Raw genomic sequence first — 20,406 nt, forward strand, 5'->3', positions numbered from 1 at the left:
TATAAAATATCTCAAATTCAGTCACATTGAATGTAGCATATCAGAAAAGTAATTTTTAGTATCACAAGCTCTAAATTGAATTTAGGTCTGGACTTTGACTGGGCCATTCACATGCCTTGCTAAATCATTCCATTGTTGCTCTGTATAAATGATTGGTGTTGATGCAGATCCTCCCTGAGGACCAGGATTAAAAAATCTTAGAAACATGAGGGACAAAGATTTTTCATGTTTCTGTTTGTTTGCTAATGTTCCCTCACAGAACATCTGGGTTCATACTGAGGTTATAACACACAAGAGTTACTAATCAGGAGTCTCCAAAATTTGTTAAAAGATTTATTCAGGGGTGTCAGAGTACAGGTGGATTTTTAGATTGAAACAATGTAAAAGCCATCACCTTTACTCTACATTTTATATACAATTTCTAGTAAAAGGAAATGTATCTTTTCAACCAAGACCTAGAGATCAAAAATTTGACTAGCATTATAGAAATAGTTTGAGACAATATAGAAGAAGCAGGGTAGTCATAAAACTGACAGTTGCTGCCACCTGCTGAGGATTTCATGTAAATCATTTAACTCAGAACATTTCTTTAGTCAGAGCTTATGTTTCCTGCAAAAATGTCACCTCGACAAAATGAATGAAGAGTCACAGCTAAGGGTGGGTGAGTCAATAACAGGGGACATTATCCTGACTCTATTGGGAAACTATAAATGGCTTTTAAGCTAATGTAATCTTTTATTCAAAAAATTCAGCTGTCAAAATGTGTCATAGTATCAAAAATAATGGTATTTTCACAACTTGTAATAAATAACACAACTGGAAACTACAAAACAGAGTTACCACCTAAACAATGTTGTGGCCGCTACTAAACAAGACGAACTTCTCATTTTCAGAACCAAGACATCGCTTATACACCAAAGCTCCATGACAACAATCTTTTTTTTTTTTTTTCTTTCTGGTACCAAAAAAAAGTAGATGCTTCTAAACAAATAAAACCAAGAACATGTTCATTTGATATTCATGTAAACCTAATGGAGTGATAAGTGCTTTTCCTTCTCCTTCTTAACCAACACATGGCTTGTCTTCATGTCACCTCTGCCAAGTGTCATTGTAAATGACAGCAGGATCCTCGTTGTGCTCAAACCACACAAAAGCAGGAGCACAGAACTGTGACTTTAACAGCTTTGTCTTTTAAATCTGCTGTTTGTTGCCCCCCATCACCGGTTGTCTCGTCTTTTATCAATTTCCTTTCGAATTCGAACCTCCAAAGCTGCTCTCATTGCAGCATCCAAGACGTTCTTCTCTGAAACACGCTCCACCACCTTCTCAGGCTTATCCTCCTTAACAAAGACAGAAAGAACAGGTGAAATTTTAAACCAAAGCAACAAGCAAAGTGACATACTTTCAGGCAAAAGAAACCAGTGTTTACCTTGTGCACCAAGAAAGAAGTGATGACTCCAGAGTCCTCCTGATAGTCGAGCCAGAAGAGTTCTGTCCTGTGGATTTCAGTCTCTGTGCTCGACCCACTCTCGTTCCACTCTTCGGGATCGACACCAGTTTCTGGTTCTGAGCCACCTGGAAAATAATCAAAAACCGTTTTAGCTTTTCTCTGCGTAGTCACCATCAAACCCTGAAAAAACATCACAGATTACTTACGCCTTTGTCTCGGATGGTACACCTGGATGTCGGGTCGACGAGGTCTTCTAGGGGTTGTCGTGTGCCTCCGCCTCTGTAGCTCTTTAGCCTGCTTTACTTCTTTATCATAGTCATCTCTTAACACACAAAAGACATGAACAATGTTAACGGCATGACTGATCAAAATTAAAACAAGTAGTGTTTCATTCACTTAAAATTAAACTTGTCTTCCTTGCATAAATACTTCTTTACACAATTATTTAATTTTAGTGGGACTAGTAATGTATTGCTATTTTTAACAGTGTTGCTAGGAAATTAAATCAACATCCTTACAAACCTCCACAGGAGTAGGAAGAACTGTGTGCTGTAAGAACCTTTGGTAGACGACTGCTCTGACCTTGTAACAACAACAGTGGACCAACACCAGCAGATGACATGTTTCATCTGTTGGAAACATCACTGACGTTTCCATCAATGGCTATGGAAACATCACTGATCCCTATATTAGGTGTCTCAGCACTGTTACGCCAAACACTGGGACCAAAACACAAAATTCCCCAAATTTCTTTTTAAAAGAGGATTCTGGACCACTGAACAACAGTTAAGTCATTTATCTCCTTAGTCAGGGTAAGATGCTTCAGATATTGTCTCTAGTTCAGCAATTACAGGTACAAGTACTGTGACATTTATAGCCCAGATAAGTCTGTGAAAGCTGCTCTTTCTTCTTTTTTTCAGCAATCCTCCCACAAACACATTTATCTCCGTGGAATTTTTCCTGCCTTACTTTTTCCTTGCACTGAACTTTCTATTAAAATTCTTCAGTAAAGTGTTCTGTGAGCAGCGAGCTTCTTTGACCCTCCCTCATGATAGTCTAGGTCTAGGACATAGCATAGCATTTTTTTGTATTAGAAAGATGTTTATGGTCTTATGTAAAATTCTAATTTTCGTAAAATCTGAATTCTGTTTATTAGCTGTGTTAAGTAATATAGTCATCAACGTTAAAAGGGCGTGTGGAATATACCACTGTGTGTAATGACTCTTTAAAACAACAGTTTCACATTTTAAATATGCTGAAATGAATAAATATGTTGCTTAAAGTTTTCTAATTTATTTCGAAGCACACGAACAATTCAAATCCACATTATTTATACGCCTGTAGTTTCACACCTTTTGTCTTGAATCCGCAAGGCCTGCTCAGGCTTCCGTTGTTGTTTTCTGTTTTATATGTTAAACCTTTTGTTTTCAGCCATTGACCAAGGTCTTTTCTGTTCTTTCATATTATCTTTAACCTTCAATGTCAGAAGACAGGCTACTGCTACCCTGAAAGTACATATCGTAAACAATTAGCTTTAGCTAACAGTGTCTGAGGAAATTACCTAGCAATTTGGTTCCTGCGGATATGGTGAAGGAAGCCGTGGTTCATGTCCAAACGACCACCGGGTTTATGCACGCCTTCGTCTCTCAAAATATCCATTTCGTCAAATAGTTTTAATGTGAAATGCAGTATTTATAACGTATTTATTACAATAAATTTCAATCAAAGCTCTGACAAAAGCTAAGCAAGCTAGCTGCCCATAAATTGTTGTCCAATTGTACCATTCCCAGCGTTCACACAGACTGGAAACTAATACTAAAATAAAACACCTTGTAAAACCACCTATATCATTTAATATTAAATACAAAGCAATATAGTAGTAGTATAAATAACTAAACAGTTTAGGTTCTGATACAACAACAAAGTTAAACTTTAAAATAAAAAAATATTTTAACACCGGGTTAGGTTTTTGTTAGCTCTTCTTGAGAGCTACGACGCACAGCCGCCGCGAGTTTCGAGGTGCTTGGATTAAACCCATTCATGTGTCCCAGTTAACTTCATCCTTTGTATTTATGTGATATTAAGGCAGCAGAATAACGTATGAGATGATTTCTTTGAAGCGCGAGAGAGATAATGAGGAGGATGACGATGATCACGAAGACGGGGGTCAGTTTGTTTACTTCTAACGTTGGCGCAACGTTTGTTAGCCATTAGCTAAACAGATAGCTAAAGATAAAATATTAGTTGGATTATATGTACGGTTTGGTTCAGTCGGACGCTGGAGACAGAGTAGATATTATGAATGTCTAATATAAAGATACACACTTTTAAAAAAAAATATTTTTTTATATAGTTATGCAGTTAAAAGCTATGTTAGCTAGCATGTTTAGCTAGCACAGTTGTAGCGAAATGTATAGAAACTTCAGTGACTTTGTAAAAAAAAAAAATTGACGAACGATCTATTTTTCAGTTGCTGCCAAAAGAGGCCGAGGACGTGCAGGAGAAGACCGTAGAAGCCGCCATTGTCCGTATCTTGACACCATAAACAGGCAAGACTGAGTTTAATGAGCACAACCGCTAGCTCTCCATGCTAGTTAGGTCCATCCTTAGCCAACAACGTTTCCTCTCTGTTTATCCTTTAGGAGTGTGCTGGATTTTGACTTCGAGAAGCTCTGCTCTATCTCCCTTTCGCACATCAACGTGTATGCTTGTCTCGTATGTGGGAAGTACTTTCAAGGTAAACAATATGAACTGAACCTTACCTGCAGGGACAGAGCATCTGGACTGACTGTTGTGTTTTTCTTGCAGGCAGAGGTCAGAAGTCTCATGCATATACCCACAGTGTACAGTTTAGCCACCACGTGTTCCTCAACCTGCATACCCTCAAGTTCTACTGTCTGCCAGATAACTATGAGATCATTGACTCTTCCCTAGAGGACATTACAGTGAGTGAAGTTATACCATATCTTTTTGATTCTATGAGAACCATCACTTCCATCCATCACAATTGGCAAGGATCATATCCTTGACTACATTGTCTGCCAGCCTGGTTTCTGACCATATGACCAGATAGTAATTTAGAGGGATGGCAAGAACAAAAGAGGTTGATTAGCAGTGTTTCCCAACATGTCCCAGGACACGTTCCTGTGGACCATTGACTCTGCTTTCCAGAAATTGACCTGTTAGCATGTCAGGATAATCATGTCAGTGAAATTGCAACAGCCTCCAGTCAGGGGTCTCTTTACATTCATTATAGTATCTGTTCAATTTGTTGTCTTTCCTCATTTATCATTTTACTTAACTAATTTTCCACATTCTCTTCTCCAGTATGTACTGAAACCAACTTTCACCAAGAAGCACATTGCGGCATTGGACAAGCATGGTAAGCTGTACAGAGCCTATGATGGAACGACTTACCTGCCAGGCATCGTGGGGCTCAACAACATCAAAGCCAACGACTACGCCAATGCGGTGCTACAGGTATTGATGTGCGATTCTCTAGATTTTGACGCTGGGATAATATCAAGTAATATAAAAGGTTTATATTTATCTTTCTAGGCTTTTTCAAATGTTCCACCTTTGCGAAACTACTTCCTGGAAGAGGAAAACTACAAGGGAATCCGCAGGCCACCAGGGGACATCATGTTTCTCCTGGTCCAGAGGTTTGGGGAGCTGATGCGCAAACTTTGGAATCCAAGAAACTTTAAGGCGCACGTGTCCCCACATGAGATGCTGCAGGCCGTCGTGCTGTGCAGCAAGAAAACATTTCAAATTACTAAGCAGGGTATTTCATCTGTACTCAACCTGGCTTCTAATACCTATTGGTGTTGGAGATAAGGTTGTTTTGCTGATGTTTTTTATTGCGTGCAGGTGATGCTGTAGACTTCATGACGTGGTTCTTGAATGCCCTGCATGGAGCTCTTGGAGGCACAAAGAAGAAGTCATGTGAGTAGGAGAAGATTCAGAAGATTTTGGGCACCATATCGATGTTGTACAGTTTCCAGCAGAAATTGTAAATTGTAATAGAAAAACTAATTGAAAGGCATTAATGGAGAAGTTACTATAGTCTTTCTTAAGAAAACGTTTCACTTTGAGTGTTAAATAGATTGTTTCTCTATTCTGTCCTCACAGCGATCATCACAAAAGTTTTTCAAGGCTCCATGCGAATCTTCTCTAAGAAACTTCCACACCCAGATTTGGTATGTTTGCAGTAGTATTTGAGTTATTTAAATGTTTAAATATCATCTTCTAAAAATGGAAACAATAACAAAGTTATTATTTACGCTAACTTACATTTTTGTTAATTACCAGTGTAAACATGAGCTACAGTTTGCTTTGCATTTTTCAAAACTTCACAGCCACCTGAAGAAAAAGAGGCGCTGCTTCTCACAGAGGAGTACCAGGAGCAGATGTCAGAGTCCACCTTCCTGTTCCTGACCCTTGACCTCCCAACAGCTCCTCTCTACAAAGACGAAAAGGAGCAGCTGATTATCCCTCAAGTTCCTCTCTTCAACATCCTTGGCAAATTCAATGGCAATACTGAAAAGGTATGGAATGTAATGCCCTCATTTATAATAGAGAAAAGCTTTACTTTTTACTATTAATGCTACAAGCATGTCTAATTACATTAACCACTAATGCTATGAATGTAACCCTTTCCACTTTGCATTCAGGAATACAAAACCTACAAAGAGAATTTCCTCAAACGGTTCCAGCTGACCAAGTTGCCACCTTACCTCATCTTTTGCATCAAAAGATTCACCAAGAACAACTTCTTTGTGGAGAAAAACCCAACAATTGTCAACTTCCCAATCACGTACGTTAATTACAAAAACGGGACAAAACTTGTACTTGGTTTTTTTTTCAATAGGTCAAACATATATTTTCTTTTTAGAGCAAATATGAAGTTATTTATGCTGACATTTCAATTGCTTCCGCAGCAACGTAGACCTTTCTGAGTACCTCACAGAGGAAGCTCAAGCTACAGAGAAGAATACTTCCTATGACCTTGTTGCAAACATTGTGCATGATGGAAAACCAACTGAAGGGTCCTACAGAATACATGTCCTGCATCATGTAAGTTGTTGCTCTTTACATTTAACATTACTGGCTGAAATCAAGGGAAAAATACTTTTGTATATTGTTCCTTGTCTTTCTAAAGATGTTGATCTTTATTATGGGGGCATATAATGACTGATTTGATGGATGTTTTTATTTTCCACTGCTTGAGTAAATTCTCATCATAAACCTCGGCTTGGAAGTTCTTGTTTTTGCAGCTGTGCAGGATCATAGGAGGACAATAAAATAGCAAAATATGATTTTAAAATTACATCCTCTCTCTCTTTAGTGACTATTTGCTAAAGAGTTGCATTGGAAAATGGTTTTTATTCAGGAAAAGGATTTGATGGAGTTTTTTTTCCCCAAATTCACAGTAACTGCACCCTTCTTAAAATGAATACACTAAATGTGCAGTGTTTGGACTCAAGTGTTTCCATTAGTTTAAGATGCAACAGATTAAAATCCCTAAAATTGTGTGTCTTAATTCTTTACCCTTTGTATATAACTGTACTATTTTAAATGTATTAACTTATTCCCATTCTTAAATTTTTTGTGCAGCATGTAGTCAGCTATGATGTTGTGTGTAGGTGTTTTAAATATAAATTATGCTGGGAAAGTAGGATGATTTACATTTGTCATAACACTTATTAATTTTTTCTGAATGTTTCTCCAGTCATAAAAAAAAATATGCACGTTCTGTGGATTTTCCAAACCTCATTGAGCTGATTTAAAACCCAAAGAAGCTTTTTATATTATCTTTTACACTGTTTAGGATTTTACTCAAGGACCAAATTCATTCAGTTCTGACTGATCACAAATACTGCTTTTTCATGACTATGTGTGTAACACTGTGTGTGTGACCAGGGGACGGGAAAGTGGTACGAGATGCAAGACCTGCAAGTGATCGACATTCTCCCCCAGATGATCACATTGTCAGAGGCCTACATCCAGGTCAGTCTGACACATTTATCTGTTAATTGTGTGTTTGAAAAATTGTAAAGTAAACTGTAAAGTTACCATAGACTCAAAGAAGAATCAGACATTTTATAACGATAAAATCTGCAGCTTCCAAAAGCATGAACTGGATCTTTGTGTACGAATATTGTATTAAAACATCGAGATATGGCTGTTGCTCAACTGTTATTACAACTGTGGAGACACTGAACATACAAGAAAAAAATGGTAAAAATTTTTTTTAAAAAGGCTTAAATTTGTTTTATTTTTCTGATTTGGGATAAACTATGTAGAATTTATTATAAAATATACTAAATATCTGCTTAATAAAGTAGTAGTTATCAAGTGCTTTTAGTAAGAATGCTATATCTTCTTGCCTGGTCATCTGCTTCGTTTATTCCAATCAGGGACAATGTGTAAAAAAACATTTATAAAAGATGGTTTAGCCTAAGATTTAGTTTAAGCTTGACTAGCTAGAAAGACACGACTGTTTGATAAAAAATTGTAAATTATCTGTGAGGTATTTGAATATGTCCTATAAAGGTTTCCGCTGAGCCTCCTTAGGCAGTTTTTAAAAATAAAAAATACTATCTACGTACAACAAGAACAGTGCAGGTGTAAAGTAAAACTGCTAATTTCTTTGCTGATAACTTATTTTCCCCTCCTCATTTTTAACAGATTTGGAAAAGACAAGAGAGCAGTGACACAAACAACCACAGAGGGGTGTAAGTGAGGCCCTCACAGCTGTTAGTTTTGTAATCATTTTGGGAATCAGCTAAATATTTAAGCGACTGGAAGAGAAAAAAAATGAATAAAGTGGCAGAAGAACACGAGGACATTCTCTGAAGAAATGTTAAAACCTCCATGTTCTTTTGTACTGTTTTATGTTTTTACTATGTGGATGTTTCTTAATAAACCAGCACCAGGATGTGTGTCTGTGTGTACATTAAAGTGTAATAACACATTTACTCCCATTTTTAGAGTTTTATTTGTATGGCATTTGCATTTCGAAAAGTCGTCAGAAGAGCAAAAAAAAGAGATAACAAGGAGTCCCTCATCTGAATTGTTGGAGAAAACATGAACGTTTCTTCCTGACAACCAGAAAAGATATTGCCATTTTGTTTTTACATTCATAATGACAGAGACAACCTCATATACAGCAAAACATGCAGAAACTGATAATTCACACAGTGCAAGTATAAATATTTCTCAGTATGTTTGACTAGAAGGGAATTGGATAGGTTCAAAATCAGTAAATCAGAACAAGTGGTTGAATTACATTTACGTAACATTTTCAGTGCATTACATCTTTTCAAAGAAGGTCAAGGTCTGCAGATGTGGACCTCACAAGGTTCTAATTCTTCCACATGTATTTCTCACAGAAGACCTGGTTCTGCAGATTAAAAAAAGAGAAAATAAAAAATACCCCACAAATCAATCTTTAGAGATTTCTTAAGTTAATAGGAAAAATGACCCAATCCCACTTTTAGCTTCGGTGCCTGACAAGCAAAAATTTAAACCCGGCTACAAATGATTGTGTATTTATTGGGATATGTGACAGACCAACACAGAGTAGTTGTAAGAATCTACAACTATTCTGTTGTAGATTAGTAGTTGTCATTTTCCTTCTGTTTTTGTGAAACAGAAGGAAAATAACACGTAATAACCTTTCCTGCAAAATCTGCAGTGTGGCATGCATTTGCTTTCAGTGCTCTAAACTGCAATTAACTGCCTTTAGTATCTATTTAAATCTGAAGTCACATGCTCTGCTCATTTTATACATGTAAAATGCTGCCGCAGCAACACATGAACAGCATGGTCCACAATGTTTAAATGTTGTCTGAAAAGAATGTAAAACACTTCTTTTGACTTCCCAATCATGTTTTACCTTGTGCAGGACTGTCAGATAAAATCCCAATACACTACATGGAAGCTAATGGTTGTAACATGAAAAAATGTGAAATTTAGGATTTTACTCACACCCTTATATGTGCTTATTGCTTTAATCTTATTTATGTGCAGTTATGTGCTGAAGATATAGATATATATATATGTATATATACAGTACAGACCAAAAGTCTGGGCACACCTTCTCATTGAATTCAATGAGAAAGTGTGTCCAAACTTTTGGTCTGTACTGTATATACTGTATATAAAAGTGTCAAAATGATCTATAACGGGAAGGTTGATTCAGTAAATTTTTAGGACAGATTACCTTTTTTATTCAGTGCGGTACACTAGCAAAGCCTGGGCAAGCTTTGAAACTCGTTTTTCTTAAACTCAGATCAGCAGTCAACACTAAAAACACAGTGGCATGGAGCTTAATCATTTAAATGGTTGATTTGTACTTACCCCACACTCCTGAGCAGTGTTTATGTTTTTGCACCAGTAGTTTGGTCCCCAAGTACAAGGATTACTTCCCAGTGGCTCCAGCTTCTTCGATGAAATGCACAGGCCAGCTTTCTGCAGGGAAAAAAAAATCTCAAAACTATTTGGATGCAATAAAAGGTTTTAGCTGCAGAATTAATTTCTACAAATTGATTTAAAAACATAGCGGGGATGTTAATGAAGTTGCATTTCTTTGAGTTTACGTTTCAATCTCCTGTTTATTTGTGAACAAGTCGCTGTCTTGAGAAAATGACAGCTACTCTTTGTGACTTTTATCTTATTCTTACTTCGCAAACATGAGGAACGTCCATTTGGTTTCCCAAAATCTTCTGCAGCTGAGGCCCATGGATTCTGGTGAAAGCATCACACTGAGAAGAGAGTTCAGAGGTTAAAACGAAGCAGTAAATATAAGAACTCTACGATGACAAAATTCACTAAGATAACTTAAGGTTTTTGTATTATTTGACAGATGTTAGCAGTCGCTGAAGCTCAGACCTTAGGGACGGCTTTGGGGTGGAGAGCACACACAGACTGGAGGAAAGCAGACGTCTGAGGCTCGGTGGCGTTCAGCCCCAGGTGCAGACGGCTCAGAGCAGCCAGCGTTTGGCAGGAGTCACAGTCAGAGATCAGGTCCACTTCTGGGAAGGACACCACAGCATTGACCACAGTAAGCTTTCAGAAAACCAAAGAACAGTGATCAGTGGACCAAGAAGGTCACTGTTTTCATTTAATTTACATCGCATTGGTGAAATCTGGCCCACTCTGTTTAGCAGAATTATTTTAATACAGTCACACTAGGGGGTGTACAAGCATGTGCAGCCTATTTAAAGTCACACTAGAATATCTGAATATTCATATTTTTAACCTATCATGAGGTGAACTTGCCGTTCCGCTTTGAATCGTTGATCTGATTCATAACTAAAAAGGTCGCTTCAGCTAGCGGTCACATACTGACCGCCACATTTTCTCCTTCAGTATTTTCTTTTAGAAAGCAGAATTCATGGTTCTGCTTTCTAGTGACTCAGATCTTAAAACAGCAGAGGCCCTGAACATAACACTGCCTCCACTGTGTTTGACTTTATGAGGTTCTTTTTCCTAAAAGCTGTGCAGCTTTCACACCTAATGAAACAGTATACTCACGTTTACAAAATGGATGAAATGCATGAAAAAGCATAGCTTCTGAAAAGCACCAACTGTAAACAATCACCAGGGAAAGAGATGGTGATGATGGAGCTACTTTGAACTGTATGTTCTCTTTGTTTTTCTGTCAACAGTCGCAGTTGTAGTATTGTGTTATAATCAGGATTATATTATAATGAATGAAATCAATCGGACCCAGTGATCGGATTGCTTTGGATACATTTGAATTATTTTAAATGAATTTTGAATAAATAGGATTCCATGTTGTATATGAATGAAATCTGTTTGTCTTGTAAAGGGCCTTGAGAGTCCATTGTGAATGATGCTGTGAAATAGAAACTATCACTGGCTCCCACATATCAGAGGTAGAGCCAAAGTGTCTCAAAGTGATCCTCATTTTAATTTAAGGAATCCATTTCAGAGAGCTTGACTTGATAACATGAAACCATGTTGTGTCAGATGTGGAATCAAAATGACCTACAGAAGATGAAAACAAAAACTCCTAACTGACCTGCAGCTGGGTGCGTCTCAAACAAGCAAAGGTGCAACAGAGAGCAGATGGTGTGTGGTGCAGCCGAAGATAAAAGGAACTCAACGATCTCCGCTCCATATTTGTCCACAAAATCGTTACATTGGTCCTTATAGCTGGACGGTATCAGATCACAGACCTCTTCCATGAGCTTCTTCAAAGTTTCCTGCAGGTTGAGAGTGAGAAGATAATGACCCTGCTGCTTTAAGTGTGGGCAGTGGAGATGAAAGTCTCACCTCAGTCATATTTTTAGGCAACATTGTCTCCAGCTTCTTGATAACCATCAAACACAAGGTGCAAACTGGGTTGAATACATCCTAGAAAGAGGAGGAAGGCACATGTTAACTATTTATAGGGGAAACCATGGTTTCACTTCTTCTGCCAGTTTCTCTTCTGCTTTCTCACACTGACTTCAGAGCCAAGTGCAGAGCTGGACGTGTCTTTACTGGGGACATGATGAAGCTGCAGTTCTCTGTCTTTGCGGGTGGCGCAAAGTCCAAAAACCTCACAGATTTCCTCTGGTTTCTGTTAACACAGATGCAGTGTTAAGTATAATAAAACAAACAAAATGTACACTCCAAAACACGAGTAAGGAGAGGTCAAACTCACCCACTGACTGGTTGTGTGCTGCAGGATCTTTGGCAGATGGATTTTCACCTGTGACTCACATTCTGATGCCTGTTCTTCAGGGAGGCGGCGGCACAAACCATGCAAGGCTGTAAATACAGTCACCTGCGAAAGTGTGATAGATAGTTGTTTATGTTACGGCAGAAGTGAAATCACAGTGCCTCCAAAAAATATGAACGTATATTTTTTTTCCCCACTTTATATCATCCAGCATTATTGCATTTTATCAGGATTTTATATTTTACGCAGCACAAAATTGGGAGACAAAAAGGTGCAGCATCTGTATTGAGCCACCCGATTAAGATTTAGGTTTTGACTTTGACTGGACTATTCTAACACCTGTTTATAGAGGGATTATAATCTCTTATTTTAATTTTAATGCATTTTTCATCACATTGATGTTTGCATTTATGAATGAATGTATTTTGATATTTACCTGCAGCGATGGACCCTTATTTTAACAAATTTAAACCAGCCGATTGTGTTATCTGAACACAATCAGCTGGCTCCTTACCTTGGTGTCTCTGCTGAAAACCATGTTGGCGGACAGCTGGATGATCCGACTGCATTCTGGACACATACCCTGTGTCTGGGGAAAAACAGAGCATGAAGACCAGCTTATTAATAATGTGTGCAATATGTCGCGATGAAGGTCGCATCTTCCTACCAGAGGTTTTTGTCCAGTCAAAGAATCGAAAATAAACCTGGAGTCTCCTGTAGCGAGGAGAACACAGAGTGAAATAGATGATATGACACCAGTACTGAATATATTATAGATGGCCGGGTTTTTGCAGGTATTGTTCAGCTTGATCAGTAAACAAAAAATAAATGGCGACCGACTGTGTGTCGGCGCGGAGCAGACGTTAAAACCTCACCGGAACACAGAGACGCAGCCAGCACCAGCAGCACGAACCCCGAAGCAGACATGGTTGGAAGGACGGACGGAGATTGACAGAAAAGCTGGTGTTTTCTTTAGAAAAACAGCTGTGTTATTGATCGACCGGAAATTCAGCCCCACAGCCTCACCCTATCAGAGCGCGGTCCGTAATGCGCAGGCGCTCTAGTCAACAATAGTATAGAGAGGACAAGGAACGAACATTGTGATAAACTGGGAAACATAATAATAATAAAAAATTGTTTCATACGATTACTCCATATTATCTCAAATTCAACTCGGGACTCTGGCTTGACCTCTCCAAAATGTTAATATTGCTTTCAGCCAAATATGGTGGTAAAACATAAAAGGGTCTGAGTCATTACGCACTGAACTGTCAACAGCAATGGGACAAAAGATTTTTTAAATAGTTTTTTTTAGATTCAGTTTTATTTAAAAAAAAAAAGTGCATATAGTTGAAATTGTTTATTATTTACTCCATAAAGCTGTTTCCTCTAAGTAAAATAAAATTAATTATCAGAAATTGGGTAGACTATTTCTAATTACAAAGTTTATCATACTGATTTTGTATTCTCCCATTTGATGTTATGAAATTTGAACTAGGAAATAATAATAAAAAAAAGAATAAGGGTTTTACTAAAATATAAAAAGGCTATTTTCATGACTTCCTTTCAAAGCAAAATACAAATGTGGAGCAGATGTATTTTCCAGCCTGTATTATTTGAACTGAGGCATTTTGAGTAGCATAAAATAGTCTCTCTATTCCGACTGGGAACTACAAGTTTTCAGTGCACACTGAAACGGAATCAACAGAGGGAATCGTTTTCAAAGAAGTGAAAATGAGCTAAAAAACAAACAAACAAACAACAACAACAAAAAACAAGATAACCAATTTATTTTCATTTTACAGAAAGCCCTCAAAAATCAGCGCTAGATGGCAGCAGAGTAAGGAAAACGTTTTGTTGGGTTTTCTGCTGTAAATGAACCTACATGACCTGAAGACACATGACCAAACTATAGGAACATGAAGTACAATGTTCTGCATTACTAGAGAGCAGCTGAACAAACGGGATGTGTTGACTGACAGCACATTAATTTAATTATAGTGCAAATACTGCAAATAATAACAAGCAATATCATTTTGAAGCACATTTTTTTTACTACTGAGGACATATTTACTGACACCTCTGGTAAAAACATGTAGATATTTTATTACTGAAATATGATTTAGACTGAAAAAAAATTATCTCAGTGAGGAGGAAGAAAATCCCATATAAAGAAAAATGTTCCACACAACCTCCTGTTGCACAATTCATGGCACCCTTAGAAATGAACTCCAATTAAAAGAAGGATTGTTTGTTTATTTATACTTTTAAACTGTTTAAAGTTGTGTTGGGATTTTCTGCTTCACAAACGTAACAAGTGTAGTTTTTTAAAACCTAACAGGGACACTAACTGGAATATTGTGCTTTAATCCAGTTTACTGTTGAGCTTTTCGACAACAAACATGGAGGTTGGTGTGAGGTAAAGGTTGATTAAAAACTAGTCCTCAGTGTTAGGTTTGGTGAGGGATTAGTGATGCTGCGGGCTGTGTTCTCTTCCAACAGCACTGTGAAACGTTTTAGAGTATGGTCTCATGAACTCTTTAAAATATTTGAAAAAAAAAAAAAAAAAGGGTTGGGTTGACGTTGCAAAATAGCTCATCAGACAAGATGTTTTCCTTTGCTGGTCTGAACTTTGACTTCCGAATTCACAGTAATGCATAATTGTTGTGCAGTTATGCAAGTGATGTCTAATTAATGCTTCTTGTAAATGGTGCTGCAGTGAGGAGGTGTGCCTGTTCTATTTTCTGTTAAAACATTCCAGCTCATTGTTGCATCTTCAAAATCTCAAATACAGGAAGGACAAAAACATTGAACAAAGAATTTTGATCAGTTATATTTATTTGTTTGCCTTAATCACAACAGAAACAATCTCAATCACAGATTCTTTGATCCTTTAAATATTTTCTTCAAATCATATCAAAAAACATTGGCAAAGAGAGATTCCCCCAAAGTTCAAATTAAAATACTGGATGGACTTGAATGAAGGAGGTGTTTTTTTTATATCCTAGTCTGCTGCTAAATGATTATTCGTAATAAAAAAACAAACAAGAAAGAAAACAAACAAACAAACAAAACAAAATAAAAAAAAATCCCCAGAAGAAATGCCATTCATCATTACCACTCTGCTGGGAATCTAATGATGACAGAAGCTTTCCAGAAGCCTGTTGTTCTGTGAGGGAACCAGACAGACAAGTTGCAGACAGAAGCAGTAAGCTGCTTCTGTAATCAGGAAGATGAATGGTAAATGGACGATAAATAACCGTAAGCTCATTGTTCAAGACTCCTGCACTTCCTGAAGAGAAGCATATGCCTTTTATATTACAACATTATATTTAAATCCTCCTCTTATGTAATGACAGACAACTAAGCTGACAGGTGGTCTCTGTCTGCTCCCTGCTGCTTCACCTTCAGTGAAGTCGACTCGCATGTTCCTCTTAAAGCATTCATCACTCACATTTCTCCAGTATCACCAGTTTCTCCTGTTTATTTGTTTTGTTAAGTTTGGACTCTTCTTTATTGCTGCATTTAGGTTATCAACACAAAAATCTCCACAGAGTCCACTGCAGAACTTTAAATGTACAAATTTCCAGGTGGCTCCGAGAACACTGGCCTGACCAGAACCCCGCTGACCATCTGTTGAGATGATGGGAGGCGTCAGTCCATACGACCTGAAGGCCGCTGTTAAAGCACCCGGCGCATTCATTACTCCTCAGCTGAACCACAGGCTGATGCAGTAATTCATGCAAAATGAGGCCCAGCACATTAAAATGAACACACTTTTCAGAGGTCTTATATTTAAGTTAAAAGTATCATTGTTTTTAAAAAAACTGATCTTATGTAATATCCTTACTTACTGAAATGCATGATTTTCGTCACCGTTACAAGAAGAAAATATTGAAATATTTCATTCTTCTACACATATGAATTTGTGGTTATTATGAGTATCACTTCATGAAATGAGTCACAAAAATATTGAACCTTTTCTAAATATAATTTTTTTTAGATGCACCTGCACATCCATGCAGGCAGTTGTGGAAACACATGGATCGATTTACAATGTTTCACATGTACATAACAACTCAAAGGCAGAATTGAAGCCAGATGAAAATTAAGTACAGTAATATAAATAAGAAGGCAAATTAATGTATTTTATTCACATATATATGAATTATATATTATTACGGTGGCTCTTTCAACATGTATTTAGCTCAATAGTTCTTCTCCCTACTTTCCTGCTAACATTATTATTTCATAACATTTTTATTTAGCACAACTCTATGTATGCGCTGAAGAAAATTACTGAGATTAAATAGTGAAATAAACAAGGAAATATGTGATTTATTTTTCTATTTAACATCAGACATGGTCATGGGACCGAAACTGACTGATTTGGACATTTTAGTAATTTAAGAAGCTACGTACTTTCCATGTGCATCTATTCAGAGAAAAAAATAACCACCAATTCCAGTTAAAAGTTATTCAGAGAAACCTTACCTTCTTTGAAAGAAACATCTTATTTTCTCCTGATTATTGGAAATCTGTTTCTGGTTAAAATGAAGTTTTCACTCCCAGAAGAATTAAGTTGCATTGACAGAAAGTAATTTAATCCTAAAGACAATATCATTTTCACAGAACTGTTTTTTCTCATCTTGACTGGGAAACTCTTAAAACTTGCGTACTATCACTTCATAACTGCAGTGTTTTAAATTATAAACTGACACCAAGCAGCAAATACATGTGAACTGGGATTAAGTGAGTAGATCTCCTCAAAAATCCTCATCTGATTCATCTGTAAAATGATCAGAGATTCAGCTGTTCTGTCAGTTTTTCCTGGCCACCTGATCCACGTTAAACATTGTCAGCTTACTTCTTTAAATCCAATGATCTCCTTAATCTTTGACCAAAGACACATGAAAAGGTTTTAGTGTGATAAGCCACGGCAACATGAGCATTGTGTGTAAAAGATAATTAGAAGTTTAATACCTCATGTGAAATTAAGATGCTTTTCAGGTATCTTCAGTTGGAGTTTCTCCAACATTTGAGAAATGTTTACTTTTGAGCAGCTGGTTCAGTCTATTTTATTTGGATTTTATAATAGACCAAATCAAAGTAATGCATATTTACAAGGAAGACACGCCATACACAGATTTCTGTTCGTTCATTCATCTCTCTTTCTTTTGATACCCCAAAATAAAATCCAAGGCAACTAGAGGTCATCCAAGTAACGGAGTCCTTTTGTATTTTATTTTATCTCTATTTATCGACGTTGGTAGAGTACAATGATTTCGAAATTCAGAGATTTTGTAATCTGTTAAATGATTAAACTTAAAGTTATTTGGAATTGAATTAAGTATATAAGTATATAATCAACATGTCTACTCAGACATGTTGATTAAAAAGCATTATAATATTTCTGTTGTTGAACTCATTATTAGTCACTCGGTTTATTTCACCAACATTCGTGAAGTACATGGCACACAAGTAAACTAATAGAGACATTTTCCCTAATACAGGCTTAAAACGCAATAAATAACATTGTGTTGGTGAAATTCAATAGAAACCAGAGTTGGATGCTGTCTAGCATGAAGGAGCGGCTGGTTGTATGATTTGAGGGCTGCAACAGCAAAAGGTCAAAACTAGTCGGAGCGTCACCCTGTGACCCGAGGAGAACTTGAAGCTACCGCACTCCACTTTGGTGCAAACAAGATTATGGTTTTGTTCAAACTTAAATCTTCCTGGAAAAATACAAAGAATTGCGTGATGATATCCTCAATCCCATCTGTCTGATCAGTGTATTTGTCATTCAACTGCATAAGAAAATGCAGGTTAAGCTCTAGCCTCACAGGAAACCAATGTTTTTACTTTGTACAGACATCCATCAGCAGTCTGAATAGTTTCCTATTTTAAAATCCTCATCTGGGTAAATAAGTGACTGAGACATCTTTTCTAACCCAGTATATTTGATTTCTGCCATATTATTTAGTTAACTTCATTCAGAGTTATGTATCATAAAAATATGATAAAGCCTCCAGGAAGTTTTTCTGTTGTTCTGGAAAGAGTTAAAGAAAAATGCTCCAGTGGAACTCTGAAGAATGAAATTACCCGTAAATACAAGGCGCTTCTCGCTTTGAACAGGGAAGTATTCCTCCTTATTTGTGATATATAAAACTCAACCTCCGTGAATTCGTAAAGAGGAAAGAAACATAAGAAACATAACGTCATCAGTCAGATACTAAGCAGAGACAAACACGAGGAAACACTAGAAACTTCCAGACATTCCTGTTTCACCCTCGGTGTACCAGAAAAAAAGCATCATCACAGAAATCCCCGGACACCGATGAAGATGTGATAACACACACGTACACACACCCCGTCACCCACACACACAGGAAAATAACCTCTAAATGTATCTCTTGTGTTCCTGAACAATTGAAACAAAGGCACTTACTACCTGCATTATTACTCACATAGCGTCACTTTAAGATGATGCTCCTCTTTAGTCTGCAGCATTGCCAACAAAAGGCGCAGGCAGTGTTAGGTATGCTGTTGCTGTCACTTGGACTAAAACTGAAAAGCCACATACTGTACATCCCTCGCTTATATTTGTAAACCCCATATCACACTCAACTTCAAAACCTTTTACATGACTCTGGTGAGTTTTTAAACCTTTTCAGCAAAGAGGTAATCAATTTGTGTATTTTAGCAATTCAATTATTTTAGGTTATTGTTAATGACTATGGATTACAAATGATGCAAACCCAAAATACACTAAGAAAATTATAATGTTACAAAAGAGCAATAAAAAAAATCAATTTAATAGGGAAATCTCAGCCTGATGAAAACCATCCATCCATCCATCCATCCATCCATCCATCCATCCATCCATCCATCCATCCATCCATCCATCCTAGTCTTCCATGGTTGTAGGGGTCATTAGGCCGGAGGCCTGGACAGGTCACCAGTTTATCTCAGTTGGTTTGATGTAATATTTCCTGAGAATTTAAATTTTGGGATTTTGTTAGTTGCCATAAATATGAAAATCAACAGAATTAATCACCTGAGCTATGCCACTCTCTCTCTACTAATACTGTTATTAAATGTTCAAAGTATCAACATAAAACTCAAAGTATTAATGATTCATTATGACATTGTAGTCTTTCTAAAGCTATTTAGAACCTATTAGTAAAATCATCACATCAATGAAGAAGATTTTATAGATCAATGACGAAGAAGCACCTTGTGGAGGAAAACTAAAGACCTGCATTATTTGTAATAATTTTCAGTTTTTTGTTTGAATTTTACTAAATTGCTTCCTGTTTTTTATTTTCAGCTACATAATTTTGACAATAACAGTGTGTTTAATCTTCAAATTTGACTATTTTAATGATTTGTGCAGTTTAATTTCTTTTTACAGAATATACATGTATGCCATTTTAAGTTTTCTCAAGACCAATTATTCAGTGTTTTATATGTTTTGTTTTATCTGTGGTTTTAATAATTGTATGCATTTATTTTAATTACTTTGTTATCATGCTTTACTGACTATAGTGAGATATTCCATAATTTGTATCTGGGAAAAATGCTCTATGTAAATAAATCTTAATTACTTACTGACTTGACAATATTCTTATTAATTCTATGCAACCTGAAGCTTATTTAAAACTATATTTTTCTTAAACTATATTGAATGCATAATTTCAAACAATTATTTTCCACTGTTTTCCATGGAAAGAAGTTCCTCATTCTTTAAATGAACCAAAGTGACTATGTATGGACTCACTTGTCAGTCAGCCTGTGATTAACCAACAGTCTCAATGCTTAAAGATATTTCCTTCTTCAAATCCTGTTAATCCCTGACTTTAGTCACACATGAGGTCTTACAGTGAATATCAATAGCAGCCCTGTGTGTTAAAGATAATGAGAGATTTTATACTTGAGGTGAAATAAATACACCCTGCTTATGTTTCAGATCGGAGTTTCTCTTTCACTTGATACATGTTTACTTTGACCTGCAAGATCATGAGAACCGACTTTAAGATAAAAGAGGGAGAGAAGTGAGTAAGGACAGATTGTGTTTTCAGATATTCAGTACAGTGAGGAGCTGAGATTCTCTTTCATGCAAATAGCAGCTTTAGACACATTTGAAACAGTAAAACCATTTCGCTCACCCGCTGCTGTAACACATGTTTTTGTCAAGCAAACAGTTTTGGTCATTTTTAAAAAAATACAAATAATTAAGGACTTTTAGTCAGATGGCTAT

General features: G+C 36.7%; 3 protein-coding genes across 3 annotated transcripts; 1 reads left to right on the forward strand and 2 right to left on the reverse strand.

The window, feature by feature from the left end:
• Window positions 1–319: 319 nt before the first annotated feature.
• On the reverse strand, window positions 320–3,225 carry c12h2orf68 (chromosome 12 C2orf68 homolog). Its single transcript, XM_005794975.3, has 4 exons — window positions 3,012–3,225; window positions 1,657–1,772; window positions 1,430–1,575; window positions 320–1,340 (listed from the first exon to the last, which is right to left on the reverse strand). Exons 1-4 carry the CDS (start codon window positions 3,107–3,109, stop codon window positions 1,218–1,220), a joined length of 483 nt encoding a protein of 160 aa, XP_005795032.1. The 5' UTR covers window positions 3,110–3,225; the 3' UTR covers window positions 320–1,217.
• Window positions 3,226–3,439: 214 nt separating this feature from the next.
• On the forward strand, window positions 3,440–8,430 carry usp39 (ubiquitin specific peptidase 39). Its single transcript, XM_023343742.1, has 13 exons — window positions 3,440–3,616; window positions 3,921–3,999; window positions 4,093–4,187; window positions 4,259–4,395; window positions 4,778–4,930; window positions 5,009–5,234; window positions 5,321–5,395; window positions 5,582–5,649; window positions 5,809–5,997; window positions 6,124–6,266; window positions 6,391–6,526; window positions 7,373–7,459; window positions 8,141–8,430. The coding sequence occupies exons 1-13, from the start codon at window positions 3,556–3,558 to the stop codon at window positions 8,189–8,191; spliced, it is 1,500 nt and encodes a 499-aa protein (XP_023199510.1). The 5' UTR covers window positions 3,440–3,555; the 3' UTR covers window positions 8,192–8,430.
• Window position 8,431: 1 nt separating this feature from the next.
• LOC102236120 (prosaposin-like) lies at window positions 8,432–13,187 on the reverse strand. The gene is made up of 11 exons (XM_005794978.2): window positions 13,022–13,187; window positions 12,814–12,860; window positions 12,661–12,735; window positions 12,129–12,251; window positions 11,931–12,044; window positions 11,756–11,836; window positions 11,502–11,685; window positions 10,346–10,488; window positions 10,138–10,218; window positions 9,815–9,925; window positions 8,432–8,855 (listed from the first exon to the last, which is right to left on the reverse strand). Exons 1-11 carry the CDS (start codon window positions 13,071–13,073, stop codon window positions 8,817–8,819), a joined length of 1,050 nt encoding a protein of 349 aa, XP_005795035.1. The 5' UTR covers window positions 13,074–13,187; the 3' UTR covers window positions 8,432–8,816.
• Between the last annotated feature and the right edge of the window lie 7,219 nt (window positions 13,188–20,406).

Source organism: Xiphophorus maculatus, chromosome 12 (genome assembly GCF_002775205.1).
Source record: "Xiphophorus maculatus strain JP 163 A chromosome 12, X_maculatus-5.0-male, whole genome shotgun sequence".
Taxonomy (NCBI): Eukaryota; Metazoa; Chordata; class Actinopteri; order Cyprinodontiformes; family Poeciliidae; genus Xiphophorus; species Xiphophorus maculatus.